Source organism: Neomonachus schauinslandi, chromosome 4, assembly GCF_002201575.2.
Source record: "Neomonachus schauinslandi chromosome 4, ASM220157v2, whole genome shotgun sequence".
Lineage (NCBI taxonomy): Eukaryota > Metazoa > Chordata > Mammalia > Carnivora > Phocidae > Neomonachus > Neomonachus schauinslandi.
Genome location: NC_058406.1, coordinates 159,484,925 through 159,509,694, shown reverse-complemented (window position 1 = coordinate 159,509,694; position 24,770 = coordinate 159,484,925). Strand labels below are relative to the sequence as shown.

At 37.3% G+C, this 24,770-nt stretch overlaps 1 protein-coding gene across 1 annotated transcript in view; it reads right to left on the bottom strand.

The window, feature by feature from the left end:
• The window catches only part of PKHD1L1 (PKHD1 like 1), a 154,151-nt gene that overhangs the window by 29,356 nt on the left and 100,025 nt on the right, over nucleotides 1-24,770 (bottom strand). Inside the window, exons 57-65 of the mRNA XM_021688369.1 lie at nucleotides 23,357-23,475; nucleotides 22,271-22,400; nucleotides 12,822-12,995; nucleotides 8,609-8,712; nucleotides 7,360-7,489; nucleotides 6,261-6,382; nucleotides 4,148-4,238; nucleotides 662-810; nucleotides 457-579 (exon numbers count right to left, since the gene is read on the bottom strand). Coding sequence (XP_021544044.1) covers nucleotides 457-579; nucleotides 662-810; nucleotides 4,148-4,238; nucleotides 6,261-6,382; nucleotides 7,360-7,489; nucleotides 8,609-8,712; nucleotides 12,822-12,995; nucleotides 22,271-22,400; nucleotides 23,357-23,475 — 1,142 coding nt within the window. The remainder of the gene's footprint in view (nucleotides 1-456; nucleotides 580-661; nucleotides 811-4,147; nucleotides 4,239-6,260; nucleotides 6,383-7,359; nucleotides 7,490-8,608; nucleotides 8,713-12,821; nucleotides 12,996-22,270; nucleotides 22,401-23,356; nucleotides 23,476-24,770) is intronic.

The window sequence follows — 24,770 nt, the reverse complement described above, 5'->3', positions numbered from 1 at the left end:
CACAACCTTGAAGTTTGAGGAAGGGATCATTCAAAAAGCCAAGATGAAAAGGATATGGCTTTATGCCCTGAGTGGAATGACAGTCAAACTGGGAAGGGGAAGACAGGTGGGCAAATTATTATAATGACATGTTACGTTTCTGTGATAGAAATATGCCCAGGGAAGAGCAAGAACAAAAAGAGGAGAGAGTATCAATACCATCTAAGCTAGTTCAGGAAAGGTGTCATAGAGGGAAGGAAAATTTCACTAACTGTGGCAAGATTAGCAGGTGGTACGCAAGAAGAGGTGAGGGGAGCAGAGAGGAGAGGGAAAGATAGAACACTTCCTGGAGGAAGACAATGAGAACAAAGACAAGGAGGTTTGGACTTGCTGGGCTTAGAGGTCAAGGAGATCATTCTTGTCGGAACTTCAGTAATTTTACCCTTTCTCCTTATTGTGGCTGTATTCATTTCTTACCTTAATCTGCACTGTTTTACTGGAAATTCTGTGAGATACAGCAGCTGGCATGTAAATCATTGAAGAAATGGCCATCCCATTGTCAACCAGAGTCACATTATAGATATGCACACTCTCTGTGGTCTGTAAAACAACTTGTAGTTTACATAGTAAAAAATACAATCATAAAACAAGATAAATAATCACCACCCTGGATCACATTTACCTGAAAATAAATTCCATAATCCCAGCATGTCCAAATGGTAAATCCCTGTATAAGAGAACACCCAGGAAGGCCATCTTGGTTCATATAAATACCATACAAACCTCCATGGGCTTCATTGTCAAACCACTTCTCCATGGGATTAGACTGACCTTGTAAAGAAATATGAAAACAGAGAATTAACATTATAAGTCATGTCCTAGAGCTTTATAAGAAGTATGATAAAGTTAAAATTTTTTAAATCAAATGTATAAATCTTATGTAAATTTTAACATGAAAATTAAATATTGTTATGGCTTACTCTACTCAGGATTTAATCTTACCTAATTTGTTCCTTCACCATTAGTATGACTGCAAAAGTTTGGTTTAGTTGTTAGCACATTTAACTTACTATCTCTCATTAAACACGAATTTCATGAGAAAGTGCACGGTGTTTGGATTCAAAGAAGGCTAACCCTGAAACACAATGATACCGCTTGCTGTTTGTAAAATGCTTCCCCTGCACACCTTTTTGTTGTTGGTGCCTCCCAGTCATCTCATTTTCAAGTTAGGTGTCACCCCCTTACAAGGCCTTCTCTGACTACCTGATTCAAAGTAGCACCCCAGTTCCTTCACAAGGCCACTAACATTATTTTCACTTGAAATTTTATTATTACTTATTCATGAATTATCCATCTCCTCTCTCCTATTAGAAATGTAAGCTTCATGAGAGAGGACACGGTGTTTATCTCATTCACCACCATATTCCTAGGGCCTAGAAGGTCATGCAGAGATAGGTGTTCATTTAACTATCTGTTGAATTGATGTATGTATGACCTTGGAACATTGTTTAACCTTTAAGACCTCAGTTTCCTCAAATATAAAAAGTTTTAATGCCTAATTTAGAGTAGTCTCAGAATGAAATGAAATAACCCACATAAAGTGCCTCAATAAACGGACGCTATACTCATTATTAATACATAGGAAACCTGAAGTAGATTTTTTATGAAACTTTACTTACGTACAAAACAGATCAGCAATCTTAATAATTCCCTCCTAACCATGCACATATTGGAGGCTTCTCTATAAAGAGCAGCATCACCCCCTACAGGTTACTTAGTACCAGCTCTCTTGACCAAGTCTCCTGGTATCTGAATTCCTCCTATCCTCTATTGATTTTCCTTTCTTCCTAATACTTTGGGGTTGAAATTTTACTTGTCAACTGCCTGGATTCTGTTTTGTTTTCTCCATAAGAAGCTGTTCACATGTCTCTCCCTTGGTTCCATATAGTGTTGCCCCTGGGACCCAGTGTGAGTCATGGTTCCCTTCCCAGCCTCCCAGACTCCGGCTCCCAGTCTCTCACTTGCCTGGGAGGTTCACTAGATAGGCTGGTGTCCCCGTTCCAGGAACTTAAACCCTCAATTCCTCAGTGACGTCTCTTATTTCAATTTCTCTAAATCCCAAACTTCCTTGTAAACACTCTCAATTATTTAGGAATATCAATATAGTCAGTGAAATATACATATTAGTAAATATTCATATTCACGGATCATATTTTGACTTAAAAAAATCCAGGACAACACTTCAAAGAAGTTGCAGAAAAATGACATATTTTAAAATTTTAGTCAAAGAAAACTTTTAAGCCGTTGAGAACTAAAATATTTAATAACAGTATATATCAAGGAATCAGTTAAATTTGTTGGCAGTTGTTTTATTCCTTCAGAATGTATTTACACAAGAATAAAATTAGCTTAAGCCCAATAATTTTTGAGTTTCCAGAAAAATGCTGATTTACAAAATGCTGATTCAAAGAATCTTAAAAATAACTACACTGAGATAAAAAAAAAATCAGCTGTACAAGGGATATAAAGTTTTCAGAGAAAACCCCATTTCCTCTGAGTTTCTCAAGAGGTAAAGTCTGCAGCTCTATTACTTATTTTATTTTGATCCGATAATTCATTTACCTAGTTGGAAAACCAAGAGGTTATAAAAAGTTATACAATATTAAGTCACCAGTCACCCTGTTACTACTCACCTGTTTTGGTTTTTTTGCTTTTATACTTTGTGTCACTTTATGTAAACACAAATAACCATATATACTCCTATTTTCTTTCCTTTCTTCCACAAAACATACCATAAACAAAACAGTATATATATAGAGAGAGTTGTATATAGAATTATATATAGTTGTATATTGTTTTATATATATATATTCTGCAATCTCCATTTATCACTTAAGAATATCCTGCAAATTTCTTTCTCCATATCAATACATCGATATGTATCTTCTTCCCTCATTTTGAGAGGGGCCTAGTGTTCCAATATCTGGCTTTATATAACTAGTCCACTGTATTGGACACAGGCAGCTTGCAGTTTCCTGCTAGCACAATGTTGTGATGAGTCACCTTGTTCACAAATCATTTTATAAGTGTTACAGAGGCAAATATTACTTAGATTGCCAGAAGTGGAAATGTTAAGGCAAAAGCAAATGCTCCTATAATTTTGGCAGCCATTGCCCTGTTCCGCTCTGTAGGGGTTATATTGTTTTGTCATTCAATCAGCCAGAACATTACACAATGTTCTAGTTTCCCTAGACTTGCCAAAAGAGTAGTTGTTCAGTTAATTTTTGAGTTTTACTCCTCTAATAGAAATATAGCTGAGAACTATCTGTTCATGTCCTTTGGCTTATTCTATGCTTGCAAGTTTAAATGCACAAATACTGAGCATTTATTCCTGTCAAGAGGAAACACGCAACAGTGTCATATCCCTGTAAACATGTATCTCTAAAGTGTTGCTTTTATGAAAGTGGTAGTGGGATGAGGTACTCACTGTTCCAACACCAGCTTCATCAAGAACTGAAGTGGCTGCTAGAGTTTTTGGATCATAAACATGTAAAATTATCTTTAAAAGCCTATTCAGGGGCGCCTGGGTGGCTCAGTCGGTTAAGCGTCTGCCTTCAGCTCAGGTCATGATCCCAAGTCCTGGCTCAGTGGGGAGTCTGCTTCTCCTTCTGCCCCTCCCCCTACCACCCCCTTCTCCCGCCCCACTTGTGCTCTTCCCCACCTCTCAAATAAATAAATAAATAAATAAATAAATTCTTTATTTTTTTAATAAATAAAATCTTTTTTAAAAAAGCCTATTCATGGGGCGCCTGGGTGGCTCAGTTGGTTAAGCGACTGCCTTCGGCTCAGGTCATGATCCTGGAGTCCCGGGATCGAGTCCCGCATCGGGCTCCCTGCTCGGCAGGGAGTCTGCTTCTCCCTCTGACCCTCCCCCTCTCATGCTCTCTCTCTCTCTCTCTCTCATTCTCTCTCTCAAATAAATAAATAAAATCTTTAAAGAAAAAAAAAAAGCCTATTCATTTTTTTTTCATAGACTCAATGCTTGTTGAGTTCTTTCAGTACCCTGGAGGAGGAGATATTACATATTGAACTAACAAACCATAATTATTTCTAACAAATTTGGACAAGGTATTTCTTAGTTTTAGTGACTCTGCGCCGAAAGACTTACTTGAGCAAGGTTCACCATCAATGCGGTATCCCACCCTTCCAAATCCAGCCACGACGTTATTTTGTAAGACTGTATTGGTCCCTCTGTTTATCTAGTACAGTGAGAAGGGAAAGGCTATGGGTCAGGCTCTTACACAACGGTACAGGGAGAGCAAGTCTGCGACACATATAGGAAAACTAATTATGACTACCCTGTAGGAGGAAAAATTAATTTCATTATTCAACCCATTCACAGTTACATTACAAATGAAGTACTGAAATTACCTTAAGTTCTTGGTGTAAAATCATCACTAGGCACTATGCCTTAGATTTCATTAGAAAACAGCATTAAAGAGATTTTTTTTTTTACTTCAGTCACAAAATCCCCTGGGTTTCATTCAAAATTATAAGCCATAGACCAAATTCCAATATTAGAGCAAGGTTAGTAGGATTTTATCACTCTTTGGTTATATTACATTACCACTTTGATTTATTAAGAGAAAACTAAGGCAATTATAGTGGATCATAAGACTCAGTAGAAGCACTTACTAGTTTAAATAAAATCTGCTATATTAAAAACAGGTTGAACACAAGTGTTAGGTAGTCACTAAACAATTTTACTTTACGAGCCCAGTCAAGGGGGCAAAAAAATGAAAAGTATAGAGCAAAGAAGATTTAATTCTTGCCTCTGGTGTCAGCAAAACAGTCAAAATCTCAACTATTTAAAGTATTAAGCACCTTTATTTATTTATTTATTTATTTATTTATTTATTTATTTATTTATTTATTTATTTATTTTTTAACAGCAACCTTGCCAGCATTTTATTTTACCATTCTTTAAAAATTTAACATGTTCTTCACTAAGTAACATCCAGATTAACCTTAATTTGCCTCTCCTAGGTGACAAGTGAGGCTGGACATTTTTTGTATTTTCTGGACATGTTATTTGCTCACAGACTGAGAGATAATTTATTACATTTATTGACCCCCACAGGACAAAGGAAGAGATGTTTCTGAACCTGGGGCCTGACTGGTTCCTGCTCCTTGTGCAGGGCCACGTGCATCCCAGCACCACCCTGCTGGGGTTGAAACTGCTACTACACTTTTTGGCAAGCCCCTCCCTCTGCGGGAAATTTAAAGATGGCCTGTGTGTGGGATCCTGGGTGGAGCGTAGCTCTGAGGGTAAGCACCTTTATTTTGATATATTATGATAAGAGAACAGAGTTAAATGAAATTCATAAAAGTAAAGTCAGTTCCTTTTCTTTCAAAAGATACAGAAAACTTTAAAGATTTGGAATTGACATTGGATTACATTCTCACATGTATAAATAGGATGAAAAGAGAACATTCTCATAAATGTATACCAAGTTCCAGGCCTTCAAGTTTTACTTTAAGGTGATTATTACTAGTTGCACAAAAACAAACCTCACTCCTTATCCCATCTTCCCAAAGAGCTATTTTTTAAATTCCTTTTGGCTCTTATGGCATAGGAAGTAGAAAAAAAAAACAAGATGGAGCCATATGTCCTCTAAACCTTTTTTCTGTACTTTCTGTTTGCTTGCCTGCAATCTCATCCTACACCTGATGGCCTACAGTAATTGAAGAAACTTCATGGGGACCAAGAAAGGTCCAATTAGTAATACTAGATAAGAATAAATAACCTCACATAATCATAAGAATTTTAGATGAGAAAGGAACTTTAGAGATTCTGTAGTCTATCAATTCTAATTTTCCGTATGATGAAGGAAACTAAATTCAGAGTTAAGTAGTAATATGTGCAAGGCACTCAGTCAATGAGCAGCAGAAGACCCTGTACTAGGACTTGGAAGTGATAATTAATGCTGGAGAAGCAAGGAAGTAAGTAAATTTAAACCACTGGACATCAACACAAAGAAAAATTCAATGGCTGTGGGAGCTCACATCTCTCAAGAAAATTTATTCACTCCTTTCATTAGCTCATTTTATTAATTCATCAATCTTTATCTAAGGAGGAAACAGTTTTCAATAATATTTTGAGACAGTTTCTACAGAATTTATAATCTGTGGTATATAATCTGTAAAGAAATTACAAATCATAATTTAGGATACTCTTGTAAAGTTATGTCATTATTTTATATAATTATAAATCACCCTACCTCAATTGCTGCATGCCAGAGAGTTGAACTGAAATCTTTTCTGTTTTGGTAGGTTCCTGGCCAAACTGAAAGTGCAACCAAGTTTCCTCGAACTCTGTTGGCATCCCCCCATATTCTTATACCTGCAAAAAATGAATAAAATCCCCCCAAATATGTACAGATTTGTAATGAGTACTATGGGGAATGTCTTTCACGTTTCCATGAAATTAGTTTTTCTAGTTCGAGCCTGACTAATCAATCTCTTAAATTTTAGAGTATGCCCTTTGAACTCTACCTCTTTAATAATCTAACTGCTTTAGACTCTTCTGGGGTGCCTGTTAAATATGTGGGTTCCACATATGAGGATCCACCTCAGATTTTAACAAACACCAATTCTGTATACATTAAATGAGTTTGTTTTATGCTTCATACAGATATTCAAGAAAGGATTACCTCCTAAAATCAAGCCCAATTTTTATAAAATAGTAACATTTATTTGTGAGTAATCTTTTTGACTGATAGGTGAGGAGCATTTTAAATGTCATAGTAAAAAAGTCATAGTAATTTAAACTATTTTTTTTTTTTTTTTTTTTTTTTAAAGATTTTATTTGTTTATTTGAGACAGAGAGAATGAGATACAGAGAGCATGAGAGGGAGGAGGGTCAGAGGAAGAAGCAGACTCCCCGCCGAGCAGGGAGCCCGATGCGGGACTCGATCCAGGGACTCCAGGATCATGACCTGAGCCGAAGGCAGTCGCCCAACCAACTGAGCCACCCAGGCGCCCAGTAATTTAAACTATTGATGATTAGATAATTCACACAAGATCATGGTCTGGTAAATAACTCTTCTAGAGTTGTACTGTCCGATATGATAGCCAAGCCACATGTAACTACTTAAATGGAAATTAAGTACAATTAAAATGAAAAATCCAGTTCTTCAATCATAGTAGCAACATTTTAAGTATTCGTTGGCTGCATGTGGTTTAGTAATTACCATACTAGCACAGATAGAGGCCATTTCCATTCTCTGAAAAAGATCAATTGGACAGCATGGCTCGAGTGTTTTCAGATAAGATTGTCTCAGAAAGCATATTATTTGGACAAAAATATTATCATACTACCTTCCCCCACTGTAAAGTGAATGACGTTGTCATCTATGTCCAATCCATCTGTCCCAAACACACCAATTGCTGGGGAAAAGCCATTGTGAAAGGCACAGCCTCGAATATAGGATGAGCCACGTTCTTGAATCTATAAAACATCAGGATTCAGTGAACGTTTTAAAATAAAATTAAAATACATTTAAAGAAAAAATTTGAAGTAGGTGATTTTCAGGAAACAAATCTTGATAAATAAAATACTCAATTCACATTCCATGAAAGAAGATGATTTCCCTGTAGATCTTTTAATCCTGGGAAATTTCCATATCTTCAATTTATGATTAAATAAAGCAAAATGCAGATTTAAATGCAGATAAAAAATTCTGAAGTACTTTTCTATGCATTTGTATTTCTATCATTACCTATAAAACACTATGGAGCTAAAAATTATTTTTCAGAATAGTTTATTATACGATGAGCAGGGACTTTTTTTAATTACAAAAGTTGATACTCTAGGCAGGGGGTTACAATTCAAAGGTCTGTAGGAACCAGCCAACGAGTAAGTTTGGGATTGCAACCTCAAACCTACAAGATTATTTTTTATTCTCATAAAAAATATGTTCTCTCTCATTTGTTCTTCAATCACCAGCCTTCTAAGCACATCTCTTTTCCCACTTTTGACAGAAGCATGGATATACAGACATGCTTTTCATTTGAGAAATGTAAGCAACTCACTTTGTTCAATAGAAACTATTTGTAAATAGTTTTGATCACTGCAAAATAAAGTGGAGTTATGAAATAATATCATAGATCTTTAATTCTTTTCACCTCTGTGCTCCTTTTTGTTTGCCTGGTTTTTTTACTGACTTAAAATAAATGTGTGAAATGGGTAAATCAGATGCTGCTATGAGTCTAAAAAAGTTGATGGAAAATGTATCTAAGAAAGTTATATTAGATCATCACCTTAGCAATTCTAAGATATGACTTTTTAGTAAACTTAAATAAAAATAAAATCAGGGGTGCCTGGGTGGCTCAGTCGTTAAGCGTCTGCCTTCGGCTCGGGTCGTGGTCCCAGGGTCCTGGGATTGAGCCCCACATCGGGCTCCCTGCTCTGCGGGAAGCCTGCTTCTCCCTCTCCCACTCCCCCTGCTTGTGTTCCCTCTCTCGCTGTGTCTCTCTCTGTCAAATAAATAAAATATTTTTTAAAAAAATAAAAAAATAAAAAAAAAAATATTTTATTTTGAATATATGCGAAAATTGAAGTACAAACCTGTCCTAAGTTAAGAAATGTTACGGCGTATCTTGGATCCGTGCTATCCCTGAAGCCTTCTTGACCACTGTGATAAAATTCCACGTTACTTATCCTTGCATTTCCTGGCAGGGCAGGAAGGGAAGAGTGAAAATATTTTTTTCTTGAAACAGAATAAAAATTTTTGAAAAGCTACACGAGTTGTAATTTTCCAAATTGCAAATTTGCTTTCAACTTTTTCACGGAAATCTCATTCATTTTTCTTTGCTCCTTTAATCCAAATCAGGCAGTGTTTCTGAATTTTTTTTCACTGCCCCCCACAAGAGCCTTTTTAGACTTTTTCTTTCCTAATAGCCTCCCCTCTCCATGGAATTTAATACCTCAGATATACTATATATCTGTTAATGTACGGTGGCTCTTTGGAGGGCCACAAACTATTGCTCATCTAAATTTTCCTGTCCTGGGGCACCTGGCTGGCTCAGTTGGTTGAGCATCTGCCTTCGGCTCAGGTCCTGGGATGGAGCCTGCTTCGGGCTCTTGGCTCAACAGGGAGTCTGCTTCTCCCTCTCCCTCTGCCCCTCCCCCTTCTCATGCACATGTGTGCTCGCACTTTCTCTCTCTCTCTCTTGCTCACTCTCTCTCTCAAATAAATAAATCTTTTTAAAAATTACATTTTTTGTCCTGCAAGAATAAGTTTTCATCCCCTTGGTAGTGATACTCTTCCTGTTGAGAACGCATGACATAAAGCACAAGATATAATCTACCTGACAGTTCAGTTTTGACGATCTAAAGAGATTTGAAGGGCATTATCTTTACATAATCCTTTCCAGAATATGCATTACCAAGTATCTGCTCATCAGTGTGTCATAAGTACCACTGAGGTGACAAGAAGCAATTTCACAGATTAGTAATAATAGCAACAGCAATCCATGAGAGAGTACTCTGTGCCAAGTGCTGCACTAAGTGCTTAAAAGGCAATTTGTGGTTTAATTCTCATACAACGTCCTGTGAGTTAGGAAATTTTACTATTCTTATATTTGATATAAGAAAATGGAGGCACAGAGATTCATGGCTGGTAAAAAACAGCAGGGGCTATTCCTTGTTTCAAAAACTGTTATTTAATAAAATGCATTAGAGAAGAGTTGCTTTGTATTAGAAGGGAAAAGCCTGTCTCAAAATCCATGAGCCAGCAATTGGATATACGGTGGAAAATATAATAATAATATCACACAGAGAAAAAATAGTTACTACAGACCATCTGGCCTACAAAAGCCATAGATGTTTACTAACATCACAAAACAATTTACAGAAGCAAGGAAAGGTTGTCATGGGAACAAGTCCATCATGGGATTTGAAGTGGATTAGTCTCCAAGGTGTGGATTAGTATCCAAGGTCAGAACAATTTGATTCGTCTAATAATCTATTTATCTATCTTTAAAATGCAGAGCACTATGAAGATTAAATGAGATAATATGTGTTAAATGCTTGGTATAGTGCCTGGAATATCAGGATCATCATTACTATTATCATCATTAGTTAAACTCCTGTTGACAAATTATGACCAATAGGTAGAAGCTATAGTGAGATGGCTGCTTGCTCAATATAAAGGTTTTCTGAAAATAGAGCTGTTGCAAAATGCAATAGGCAGAATTATGAACGAGGACCTGCTAAAACATTCAAGTCAAGAATAAACGACTGGCCTCTGGTACCCAGACTGTGGGATCCAAACACCAGTTTCCAATAAAAAGAACCAGCATTACTTGGAGGGATGACTTATTTCCAGGCTCAGAAAAACAAAACAAAAAAACAAAAAAACATGTGTTTGTCATATCAGAAAGTGAAGAAGCTAATGAAACTTAAGTCAAAAGGACAGAGGCATCAACATGAAAATGTTCCGAAGGTCAGTGGTGGGGCATTTTCATTTGTGAATGGCAATTGGGCATTTCCAGTATCAATAAGATTAACAATCACAATCCATATATGGATTAGACCATACAGTATGTTTAAATCCATAGAGCTTATAATGACGCTAATAACAAACAAAAAAATAAAAATGCCTGTCACTTTTGGAGAATGACTGGGACTCAACTCACTATTTCAAAAACTAGCTAATAATAGGAAAGAATCAAGCATTTTCCCTATATTTCCTATATAAAATATTTCTCAGGGTAATCAAATAGTTGACTGGGGAAGCTTCTCTTTACAGAAATATTCTAGATTATAAATTAGGAGGGAATTATAGAATTAAAATATCACCATTTTAAACCTCCATAATTTAATAGATCCAGGCAATGATCATTAATGGCTGCTAACTTCACAAACGGAGACATAATCAAACATTGTGTCTACTAATGGAAAAATATACCATCAACTATGAAGAAGTCTTGCCTAAAAATGGAGTTTGAGTATGATCAGTTTTTTAGTTCTACACTACCTATGATAGAAAATGCAAAGGAGACAGGCTTACACTCTAAGGATGAGCCACTAAATTCCAGACTGTTGGAAATACTATAGAAGAGATGATCTAGCTTCTTTTCTAAATAAACTATAAGGGGAGATAAATGAATCAGAGATTTGAGATTCACAACAAATTGCAGCACGGTCTTATTTTGATCTTGATTTGAACAAAAAGAATACAAGCGATGGGAAGGAAAGACGGAAGGAGGGTAGGAAGGAAGGAGAAAGAATGAACTGGGGGAATGTGAATAATCACTTGATGATAAGGAAATATTATTAACATTTTTATGTCTGATACTTCTTGATATTTTTAAAGAAGTCTTTTAAAGTTACATACCGAAATATTTTTAGATGAAATAATATGTGATTGCTTCATTCACAATACCCAAGTTATGGAAACAACCTAAGGACCCACTAATGGATGAATTGATAAAGAAAATGAGGCATATATGAACAATGGAATATTATTCAGCCATAAAAAGAAGGAACTGTTACCATTTGCTACAACACAGATGGACCTTGAGGGCATTATGCCAAGTAAGGTAAGTCAGAGAAAGACAAATACTGTATGATGCTTATATGTGGAATCTAAAAAGGTCAAATGCATTAAAGCAGAGAGTAGAATGGTGGTTACCAGGAGCTAAGTTAGTGGTGATAACTTAACTTGCACAAACTTGCAGCTAGTGATAAATAAGACTTGGAGATCTAATGTACAACATAGTGATTACAGTCAACAATACTGTATTATAAGCTTCAAAGTTGCTAAGAGACCAGATCTTAATTGTTCTTGCCACAAAAAAGATGTAATAATTATGTGACATAATAGAGGTGTTAGCTGACAGTACAGTGGTAATCATATTGTGATATATAAATGTATCAAAATAAATACAGTGCATACCTTAAACTTACACAATGCTATATGGCAATAAAAATATATATGTAGTTGTGTCAAAATAACCCAGGGGCTTAAAGAGAGTGGGTGGTCATACAGTTGAAATAAGATTGACCAAAGTTGATCACTGTGGTAACTAGTGATGGGTACACTGGGATTCATTATACATTTCTCTATGTTTGAAAATTTTGTATATGTTTTAAATTTTCCTTCACACAAAAATAACAGATCTATTGCACTTTTTTATAAACAACTTCTATTTGGGTGAGAGGCTGGGCTAGCTGTTACCTAAGGTTTTGTTAGTTTGATAATTTTTATTGTCTATGAAGATAAAATGAGTAGAAAAATGTTACAGATTTGCTTTTGGAGGGTAGCATGTTAGCTTACATAATCCCTCTCAAGAAATATTTTTCTGTGTTAAAAACAAGACAACCGGCGCAAATTGAAGAGTTGATTATGCTCAACCCACATCACCAAACCGAGACTGAACTTACAGTTCCTCTCCCAGAAATGGAATCTTAAACCAGTCCATCAGGAATCACCTCATCAGCACTAGTTAGGTAAGGTGCCTGCTTAGCCCCTGCGATCCCCTAAGGGAAAGTAAACTTTCAACAACCAGTTTGGTTTTTTTGCCTGGTATTCCTCCCCGGTTCCCATTCTCTTCTGCCTATAAAAGTCTTTCATTTTGCACAGCTCTCTGGAGCTCCTTTTTACCTGCTAGATCAGATACTGCTTGATGCATGAATCACTGAATAAAGCCAGTATGATCTTTAAAATGTACTCACTGAATTTTTTTAACACATGAGATCCTAAAAAGAAGTGTGAATAATTTAAGAATTGACTGAACATAGAAGAGACCATGCTATGTTTCAAATTTGTACCAACCTTTAAATGTCATCATATTCTGAGAGAATGAGCTGACCAGGACACGTGCGCCAAAAGATTCCTTGAACCAACCTGGATAATCTTCACCAAGTATTTTGATGTTCCTACTCAGTATTCCAACATCAGCTGCTAATGTATAGCTCTGACCTGTTCCAGGAACATGGTATCTTTCAGCTGCAACAGAAGGACAGCTAGATTATTACCAATGCTGAAAAATCCCTGTGTTTATTAGTTCCTTTGTAATTCACAGGCCACATAACTTTCTAATATGCATGAATTAATTAGATTTGCATGCTTAAACATACATAGATGGCAGACTGAAATTATGATATCTTTTTATTTTTGTTCTTTCCAAGTTTTCACTTAAATTTCAGTTAGTAAACATACAGTGTAATATTAGTTTTGGGTATAGAATTTAGTGATTCAACACTTACATACAACACCCAGTGCTCATCACAAGTGCCCTTCTTAATTCTCATCACCCATTTAAGCCATCCCCACACCCAACTCCCCTCTGGTAACTATCAGGTTGTTCTTTATAGTTGAGTCTTTTCTTTTTTTTTTTTTTCCCTGTCTTTTTTCCACCACTATGTTCATTTGTTTTGTTTCTTAAATTCCATGTATGAGTGAAATCATATGGTATCTGTCTTTCTCTGATTGACTTATTTCGTTTAGCATAATACTCTCTAGCTCTATCCACGTCATTGCAAATGGCAAGATTTCAGTCTTTTGGATGGCTGAGTAACAATCCACTGTGTGTGTGTGTGTGTGTGTGTGTGTATTACCTCTTCTTTATCCATTCATCAGTTGATGAACATTTGGGTTCTTTCCATAATTTGGCTATTGTTGATAATGCTGCTATAAACATTGGGGTGCATGTGTACCTTTGAATTAGTATTTTTGTATCCTTTGGGTAAATACCTAGTAGAGCAATTACAGGTTCATAGGGTAGTTCTATTTTTAACTTTTTGAGGAACCTCTATACTGTTTTCCAGAGTGGCTGCACCAGCTTGCATTCCCACCAACAGTGCAAGAGGGTTCCCCTTTCTCTACATCCTTACCAACACCTGTTGTTCCCTGTGTTGTTAATTTTAGCCACTCTGACAAGTGTGAGGTGATATTTCATTGTAGTTTTGATTTGTATTTCCCTGATGATGAATGATGTTACACATCTTTTCATGTGTCTGTTGGCCATTTATATGTCCTCTTTGGGTGTTAAGTTTAATAAATTCTTTATAGATTTTGAATACTAACCCTTTATCAGATATGCCATTTGCGAATATCTTCTCCCATTCCAAAGGCTGCCTTTTAGTTTTGTTGATTGTTTCCTTCACTGTGCAGAAGGTTTTTATCTTGATGAAGTCCCAATAGTTCATTTTTGCTTTTCTTTCCTTGCCTCTAGAGACATATTTAGTAAGAAGTTGCTATGGCTGATGTCAAAGAGGTTGTTGTCTGTGTTCTCCTCTAAGATTTTAATGGTTTCCTATCTCACATTTAGGTCTTTCACTGATTTTGTTTTTGTTTTTAAAGATTTATTTATTTGGGGGGGGGGAAGAAGGAGAGGAAGAGAGAGAAAGAAGCAGACTCCCCACTGAGCATGGAGCCTGACCTGAGGCTCAATCTCATGACCCTGAGATCATGACCTGGGCTGAAATCAAGAGTCAGATGCTCAATCAACTGAGCCACCCAGGTGCCCCTGCATTTTGAATTTATTTTTGTGTATGGTGTAAGAAAGTGGTCCAGTTTCATTCTTTTGCATGTTGCTGTCCAGTTTTCCCAACACCATTTTTTGAAGGGACTGTTTTTTAATTTTAATTAAATAATTAAATTTAATTAACATATACTGTATTATTAGTTTCAGAAGTAATTTAGTAATTCATCAGTTGCATTAACATGCAGTGCTCATTATATCAAGTGCCCTCCTTAAGGCCCATCACCCAGTTACCCCATTCTCCCACCCACCTCCCCTCCAGCAACCCTCAGTTTGTTTCCTATAGTTAAGAGTCTCTTATGGCTTGTCTCCCTCTGTTTTCATCTTAATTTTCAATCCCTCCCCCTCCGTTCATCTGTTTCGTTTCTTAAATTCCACATATGAGTGAAATCATATGATATTTATCTTTCTCTGACAACTTATTTCACTTAGCGTAATACCCTCTAGTTCCATCCACATTGCTGCAAATGGCAAAATTTCATTCTTTTTGATGGCTGAGTAATATTCTATTGTGTATATATGCCAACTCTTCTTTAACCATTCTTCTATTGATGGACATCTGGGCTCTTCCCATAGTTTGGCTACTGTGGACATTGCTGCTATAAACATTGGGGTGCAGGTGTCCCTTTGAATCACTATGTTTCTATCCTTTGGATAAATACTTAAAATAGTGCAATTGCTGGGTCATAAGGTAGCTCTATTTTTAACTTTTTGAGGAACCTCCATGCTGTCTTCCAGAGTGGGTATACCAGTTTGCATTCCTACCAACAGTATGAGAGTGTTCACCTTTTTCCACATCCTTGCCAACATCTGTTTTTTCCTGACCTGTTTATTTTAGCCATTCTGACTAGTATGAGGTGGTATCTCACTATGGTTTTGATTTGTATTTCCCTGATGCCAAGTGATGTGGAGCATTTTTTCATGTGTCTGTTGGCCATTTGTATGTCTTCTTTGGAGAAATGTTTGTTCATGTCTTCTGTGCATTTCTTGACTGCATTCTTCGTTCTTTGGGTGTTGAGTTTGATAAATTCTTTATAGATTTTGGATATTAGCCCTTTATCTGATAAGACATTTGCAAATATCTTCTCCCATTCTGTAGGTTGCCTTTTAGTTTTGTTGACCGTTTCCTTTGCTGTACAAAAGCTTTTTATCTTGATGAAGTCCCAATAGTTCACTTTTGCTTTTGTTTGCCTTGCCTTTGAAGACTGTCTAGCAAGAACTTGCTGTAGCCAGGGTCAAAGAGGTTGCTGCCTGTGTTCTCCTCTAGGATTTTGATAGATTCCTGTCTCACATTTAGGTCTTTCATTGATTTTGAGTTTATTTTAGTGTATGTTGTAAGAAAGTGATCCAGTTTCATTCTTCTGCGTGTGGCGGGTCCATTTCTGGGTTCTCTGTTGTATTCCATTGATCTATGCGTCTGTTTTTGTGCCAGCACCATACTGTCTTAATGACTACAGCTTTGTAATTACAGCATGAAGTCTGGAATTGTGATGCCTACAGCTTTGCTTTTTTTTTTTTTTAACTATGCTTTAGCTATTCGGGGTCTTTTGTGGTTCCATACAAAATTTAGCATTGTTTGTTCTAGCTCTGTGAACAATGTTGGTAGTATTTTGATAGGGACTGCATTAAATGTGTAGATTGCTTCAGGTAGTATAGACATTTAACAATATTTGTTTTTCCATTCCATGAGGATGGAATGTTTTTCCATTTCTTTGTGTCATCTTCAATTTCTTTCACCAGTGTTTTATAGTTTTCAGAGTACAAATCTCTTACTTCTTTGGTTAGGTTTATTCCTAGACTGATTTCTGTATATTGATTTTGTATCCTGTGACTTTACTGAATTCGTGTATTAGTTCTAGCATTTTTTTGGCAGAGTCTTTTGTTTCTTCTATATAGATCATTGTGTCATCTGCAAATAGTGAGAATTTGACTTCTTCCTTGCCAATTTGGATGCCTTCCATTCCTTTATGTTTTCTAATTACTGTGGCTATGACTTCCAGTGCTATGTTAAATAACAGTGGTGAGAGTGGACATCCCTTGAGTGTAGAGTAAAAGCTCTCCATTCTTCCACATTGAGGATGATATTAGCTGTTTTTCATATATGTCCTTTATTATGTTGTTTCCTCTGTTTGTTGGGGGTTTTTATCATGAATATCATACGCTTTTTCTGCATCTATTGAGAGGATCATATGGTTCTTAATCCTTTCTTTCATAAATGTGGTGTATCACATTGGTTTATTTATGAATATTGAATTACTCTTGCAGCCCAGGAATAAATACTACTTGACCGTGGTGAATGATTCTTTTAATGCACTGTTGGATTCAATTTGCTAGTATTTTTTGAGAATTTTTACATCCATGCTCATCAGGAATATTGGCCTGTAGTTTTCTTTTTAGGGAAGTCTGTCTGGTTTTGGTATCAAGATAATGCTGGCCTCATAGAATGAATTCGGAAGTTTTCCTTCCATTTGTATTTTTTGGTATAGTTCGAGAAGAATAGGTATTAATTCATCTTTAGATGTTTGGTAGAATTCACCTGTGAAGCCATCTGCCCCTGAACTTTTGTTTATTGGGGGATTGTGATTACTGATTCTATTTCTTTGCTGGTTATTGGTCTATTCAAGTTTTCTTTTTCCTCCTGTTTCAGTTTTGGTAGTTTACAAGTTTCTAGGAATTCATCCATTTCTTCTAGGTTGTCAAATTTGTTGGCATAGTTTTTCATAATATTCTATTTTTTTGTATTTCTGTAGTATTGGTTGTTATTTCTCTTCTCTCATTTGTGATTTTATTTATTTGGGTCCTTTCTCGTTTCTTTTTGGTAAGTCTGGCTAGAGGTTTATCAATTATATTAATTTTTTCAAAGCACTAGCTCCTGGTTTCAATGATCTGTTCTATTTTTTTTTTAATTTCTGTATCATTTATTTCTGCTCTAATCTTTTTTTTTTTTTACAGAGAGAGACACAGCGAGAGAGGGAACACAAGCAGGGGGAGTGGGAGAAGGAGAAGCAGGCTTCCCGCTGAGCAGAGAGCCCAATGTGGGGCTCGATCCCAGGACCCTAGGATCATGACCTGAGCCGAAGGCAGACGCTTAACGACTGAGCCACCTAGGTGCCCCTATTTCTGCTCTAATCTTAATCTAATCCCTACTTCTCCTGGGTTTAGGCTGTTTCTTATTCTTTTTTTTTTTTTTTAAAGATTTTATTTATTTATTTGACAGAGACAGACACAGCGAGAGAAGGAACACAAGCAGGGGGAGTGGGAGAGGGAGAAGCAGGCTTCCCGCAGAGCAGGGAGCCCGATGTGGGGCTCGATCCCAGGACCCTGGGATCATGACCTGAGCCGAAGGCAGAGGCTTAACAACTGAGCCACCCAGGCGCCCCTGTTTCTTATTCTTTTTCTCCCTCCATTAGGTGTAAGTTTAGGTTGTTTGAGATTTTTCTTGCTCCTTGACGTAGGCCTGTATTGCTATATACTTCCTTCTTATGACTGCTTTTGCTATATTCTAAAGGTTTTGGACCACTGTATTTTCATTTTCATTTGTTTCTATGTATTTTTTAATTTCTTCTTTGATTTCCTAGTTCACCCATTCATTGTTTAGTAGCATGTTGCTTAACCTCCATGTGTCTGTGGTCTTTCCAAACTTTTTTTTGTCACTGACTTCCAGTTTCATAGTGTTGTGGTCCGAAAATATGCATGGTTATGATCTCAATCTTTTTGTACTTGTTGAAGCCTGATTTGTAACCCAGTATGTGATCTATTCTGGTGAATGTCCCATGTGCACTTGAAAAGAATGTGTATTCTGCTGCTTTAGGATGAAATGCTCTGAATATGTCTGTTAAGTCCATCTGGTCCAGTGTGTCATTCAAAGCCATTGTTTTCTTGTTGATTTTCTGCTTAGATGATCTGTCCGTTGCTGTAAGTGGGTGTTAAAGTCCCCTACTATTCTTGTATTATTATCAATGAGTTCCTTTATGTTTGTTATTGATTGTTTTATATATTTGCGTGCTCCCATGTTCAGGGCATAAAAATTTATAGTTGTTAGATCTTCCTATTGGATAATCCCTTTTATTATGATATAGTGCCCTTCTTCATCTCTTGTTAGTCTTTGTTTTAAAAATCTAGTTTGTCTATATAAGTATCACTACTCCAGCTTTCTTTTGACATCCATTTGCATGATAAATATTTCTCCATGCCCTCGCTTTCAATCTGCAGATGTCTTTAGGTCTAAAATGAGACTCTTGGGCGCCTGGGTGGCTCAGTTGGTTGGGCAACTGCCTTCAGCTCAGGTCATGATCCTGGAGTCCCAGGATTGAGTCCCGCATTGGGCTCCCTGCTCAGCAGGGAGTCTGCTTCTCCCTCTGACCCTCCACCCTCTCATGTGCTCTCTCTCTCTCAAATAAATAAAATCTTAAAAAATAAAAAAATAAATAAATAAAATGAGACTCTTGTTGGCAGCATTTAGATGGGTCTTGTTTTTTTTTATCCATTTTGACAACCTATGTCTTTTGATTGGAGCATTTAGTCCATTTACATTCAGAGTAAGTATTGACAGATATGCATCTAGTGCATTTTACTACTTGTTTTGTCATTGTTTCTGGAGATTTTTACATTCCTTTCTTGTCTCTGTCACTTTTGGTCTTTCCTTTCCACTCAAAGATTCCCCTTTAATATTTCTTGCAGGTCTGGTTTAGTAGTCACAAACTCCTTTAGTTTTTGTTTGTCTGGGAAACTCTTTATCTCTCCTTCTATTCTGGATGACAGCCGTGCTGGATAGAGTATGCTTGGCTGTAGGTTTTTCCCATTCAGCACGTTGAATATATCATGCCACTCTCTCTGGCTTGCTAAGTTTCTGTTGAGAGATCTGCAGCTAGCTTAATGGGTACTTCCTTGTAAGTGAGGGACTTCTTTTGTCTTACTGCTTTTAGAATTTTTTTATCACTATATTTTGCAAATTTAACTAAAATATGTCTTGGTGTTGGCTTGCTTTTGTTGATTTTGATGGGAGTTCTCTGTGCCTCCTGGATCTGGATGTCTATTTCCTTCTCCAGCTTAAGGAAGTTTTCTGCTATGATTTTCCCAAATAAATTTTCTACCTGCTTTTCTCTCTCTCTCTTCTTCTGGGACTCTTATGATACAAATGTTAGTACCTTTGATGGAGTCACTGAGTTTCCTAAGTCTATTCTCATGATCCATAATTCTTCTTTCTCTCTTTTGTTCTGCTTCAGTATTTTCCATTATTCTCTCTACTATATCACTTATTTGTTCCTCTGTTTCTTCCATCCTTGTGTTCATTGCATCCAATCTGTTTCGAATCTCAGTTACTGCATTTTTCATTTCTGACTGATCATTTTAAAACTATTTCATCTTTTTTTTTTTACTATTTTATCTTTTAAGGGTCTCCCTGAAGTCTTCCATTCTTTTCTCAAGCCCAGCGAGTATCCTTATGATTGTTGCTTTAAATTCTCCATCAGGCACATCACTTATGTATGCTTCCCTTAGATCTCTGGCCATGTCCTTATATTATTCTTTCATGTGGGATGAATTCCTCCATCTCGCCATTTTGTCTAAATCTCTGTCTTCTTCAGTGTGTTAGAAAAGCCTGTTATATGTCTGGCTCCTTAGAGCAATGGCTTTATGAAGAAGAGGTCATATAGTGTCCAGGCCCTGGCACTTAAAGGAGTGTCTCTAGTGTGTGCTGTGTACACTGCTGTTGTGTTTTGGCTGCTCTATCCTTCAGGCCCATCATCTGCAGAGTTTCTCCTTCCCTGCAGTGGGCAGTGTTTGGTCCTTGGCCAGAGTATGGCAAATTTTTAACTAGGTGTGCTCTGGTCTGCTTGTTAAATGAGACCTGATGCTACTTCCACTAGAATTGAAACCCTGCAGACCTCTCTACTCAGAAGACATGATGTGGGCAGGGGTTTCTGATGGTCTTCTGGGGAAGGGCCTACTGTATTGGGAGTGAGGCACACTTGACCAAGAAGGGCCATACTGGCAGAGCACGCGGTGTGCAACTTGGTGTAAGCAGGTTAGGCAGCCAAGTGTCAGTGCTGTGCTGTTTACTACCGGTGGCTCTGCATTTATGCTGAGGGGCGGGAGTGGGCAATAGCACCAGGCAGCTCCTTTGTCCCCAGAGAGGAATCATAGAGCATACTGCCTCTCAGGGAAGCACTCCCAGAAGGGCAAATAACCTCCACACTGTGTGTCCCAGGCATTTTTCAGATCACTGTTTCCACACCATCCACCCCCGGGTTGTATGCCTGCTCTTCTCTCTAGGAGCAGTGCAGTGTCCCCCTGGCTCTATCCTAGCCAAGACTGCTGACTTTTAAAACTCCAGGCTTTGTGGACGTGATGTGGGCAGGGGCCTGTGCTGGCTTTCCGTGGGAGGTCTCACTGCACTGGGACGGAGGCAGGCTTGACCCAGAAGGGTAGTCATGCCAGAGCACAGGGCTGTGGGACATGGAGCACGCAGGCTAGGCAGCGGGGTGCTGGGGCTGAGCTGTATTCTGCAGGTGCCTCTGAACCAGCATATGCTGAGGGGCCGGTGAGGGAAATGGCGCCTGCTGCTCTTTTGTCCATGGAGAGGCGTGTCCTAGAAAGCTACCTCTCACAAAAATGCTCCAAGAAGAGAGAACAGTCTCTTTGTGTTTTAGGCATTCCTCAGATCCTGCCGTCTCTGCCCCACTCCCCTTGCTTGCCTGCCTGTCTTCTCTCCAGGAACAGGGCAGCGCCCTCAGGGCTCTATCCCAGCCAATCCCTCGACCTTTAAAACTCCACTCTTCAAGCCCCACTGCTTGCAAAAACTTGTGAAAATCAGCCCGTCTGCTTTCCTAGCCAATGGTTTTGGGGAAATGTTCACCCTGTACTTTCCCCTGTGTGCTATGCACTCTCCTGCCTTTCTCTGCGATCAGGGCTTCCTCCCCTACGCAACACCTGGGATCTGTTTCTCCCCCAAACCAAATTTCTGCACCTCCTACCTTCCTCAGTGTGGCCTCTTCTCTCCTAGTTGTGAACTTTGTTCTGTCAGACTTCAGAATGATTTCTTGGGTATTTAGAATGACTTGATAATTATCTAGTTGTGTTTGAGGGACGAGATGAGTCTAGGATCCTAGTACTACATCGCCATCTTAGATCCCCTCATGATATTTTTTAATTTATAACATGAAATGCAATTAAAAGCATTTCTTCTATTTACACCAAAAAAATATTATAATCAGCAATCTTTTAATAACTATCTTAGATCCCCCCATGATACTTTTTAATTTAGGACAAAGATGCTCTTGAATCAAAGGTTCTCAAAATTCACTGTGCATAAGAATCACCTAGTGGGTGCCTGGGTGGCTCAGTTAGTTAAGTGTCTGACTCTTCATTTTGGCTTAGGTCATGATCTCAGGGTCGTGAGATCAAGCTCTGTGTGGGGCTCCCCACTCAGCGGGGAGTCTGTGTGAGATTTGCTGATTCTCTCTGTCCTTCTACCTCTGCCCCTCCCCCACCCCACCCCACCCCACACCTGTGCTCACACACTCTCTCTCTCTCAAATAAATAAATAAATAAATAAATCTTAAAAAAAAATCACCTAGAAGCTTGCTTAAAGCAGAAAGTGCTAGCCTTGCCCAACAGGATGCTATACAGTAGTCTTCACTGAATATTTGCTGAATAATTACAAAGGAGAACATTAAAAATGTGAATATTTCAAGACATTTTAATTACATATCTATTTAGTTAAAAAACAGCCACTTACCAAGGTGAGTGTAGGAAAGGGTATCATTGAGAATGAGAATTTTCTGGTCATGCAGGATTTTAACGATACTTCTAGTTTCTGTCTGGTGGAAATCATAGCTTGTGGTTGTTATCACAATCTCTTCTCCCTCCTTAGAAAAATTCAAGTGCCAAATTCAAGAACAATTTTTAAAATAGGTTTCTATTTCTTAATAATAACTGTTAAAAAATTCTAATTTAGTTCATATCTGATTAGCAACATGGTATTATCAGAAGGAACAAACTATACATTGAGGTCTCTAAAAATAAATATGCTTGGGTTTGATCTTTTTTTTTTATTATGTTATGTTAATCACCATACATTACATCATTAGTTTTTGATGTAGTGTTCCATGATTCATTGTTTGCGTATAACACCCAGGGCTCCATTCAGTATGTGCCCTCTTTAATACCCAACACCAGGCTAACCCATCCCCCCACCGTTTCTCAGAGTCCATAATCTCTCATGGTTCGTCTCCCCCTCCGATTTCTGCCCTCTTCATTTTTCCCTTCCTGCTATCTTCTTCTTTTTTTTTTTAACATATAATGTATTATTTGATCTTAAGAACTCTAAATTTTGATTTATCTCAGCATTTCCTCAAATTTAATTCAGTCATTAAATAAAATCATAGGCAATATACTTTTTAAAAATTAAATGGATCAAAGCAAATATATTCATATTTTTATTAAAAACTGGTCAGTACAATATTCTTAAGACTTAAAAATATTTCCCCAGACTTCTTCTTTTTACACAATTACTTATTAGTTGGTATTCCTGAAATGTGGGAAAGACACACATAAAAAACTTTTTTTACTCAAAAACTTCCCTATTTTCCTTTCATAACTAATATATAAATAATACTCTTTATATATTCTGAAGGCCCTTTAAAGATCCCAATTTTTAAATGCCTGCTATCAGGTAAGCTTTTGAGTACAAGCTAATACAAAATATACATTTCTCATCTGATTAATCCTATGAGAAAGTAAATGTCCATGAGAATAAGAAAGAAACCTTTTTAAGCTGACCCACTATGTGTATTCAGTTCCCACCACATACTATCTCCCGTACCTGCCAATCCACAGCATCTATTAGAGATAGGACTTTGGAACCTGCCTCTGCAGTTTCTGAGAGCTTAGTTTTATATATTGAACGTGGAATTCCATGAAGATCCAGTTCACCAAACACCCCTGAAGGAGAAAAACTTCTATTTATTTACCACATAGTACTGAGTTAGTTGCTAGTATAAAATGAGACAATACACGGATATATTTTAATAAGTGATTGGACATCTTAGAATGAATGGAATGAATTTGGATTATCTGCTCAGAGTGATACAAGAAAACTTTGACCCTCTGACCCACTTCTAGGAATCTGGTCCCTAGAAATTAAAGCCAGTGCACAAGGATATGTGAATGAGGATGCCTACTACTATAATATTTGAAAATATTGGAAAACTGGAATAAATCTTGTGTACATCAATAAGAGAATGATGGAAACTAATACAGTAGGGTAATATAGTTTAAAAAGGAAGACTGTTATCTGTAAATATTGATCTGGAAAGATATCCACAATATGTTAACTGAGAAATAAAACTTAGTATCTTTAGTTTGACATGTAGACACTGTTAACTATCGACACTCATTTCCTCATGATGGGGTAGAATTGGAAAGATGTATTTTTTTTTTTAAGATTTTATTTATTTATTTGACAGAGAGAGACACAGCGAGAGAGGGAACACAAGCAGGGAGAGTGGGAGAGGGAGAAGCAGGCTTCCCGTGGAGCAGAGAGCCCGATGCGGGGCTCGATCCCAAGACCCTGGGATCATGACCTGAGCCGAAGGCAGACACTTAACGACTGAGCCACCCAGGCGCCCCAGATGTATCTTTTTCTTAATAGTTTTTCTTGGTATTGTTTGTGTTGTTTGAAATGTTACTTTTGAAACAAAAAATAAATAAATAAACTCCCAAAAGCAAATATTTTTTCCAGATTGAATTTGTCTGCCTTGGGGCATTTACCAGTGGAGAGCTGACTAATTCAATTCTGATGCCATTTTCTAATGCTCCTCTTTCCTGACTGTTGCTGTTCTAGAAACTATGTGGGAAGGCAACTACAGCACATGCTTGTATGTATCTTTTCAATGAATATCCAGCAGCTTTAATAAATGCAGTTAGTAATTATGACCAAATAAACCCTCTTAGTTTCTTTACTTTCCAGGCTTAGATAGGAATACATGCAGCCATACAAATCCAACTGGAAAACAGAAAGTTCAGCAACAGGTATGACGGGATAATGGATAGCAGAGTCAGTTGATCCTCAGATTATTAATACTGTAAGTGGAATAATGTGCAGAAAAGTTACCTTTTAAGGAAAAGGCACCAAAATATGAAAAAGTATCCTTGTTTATATAAAGGGAAGACTATAAAGAAAACCAGATTGGAGAAATAATATACATATAGAGAGATTTATGTTAGTTTTGCAGTGG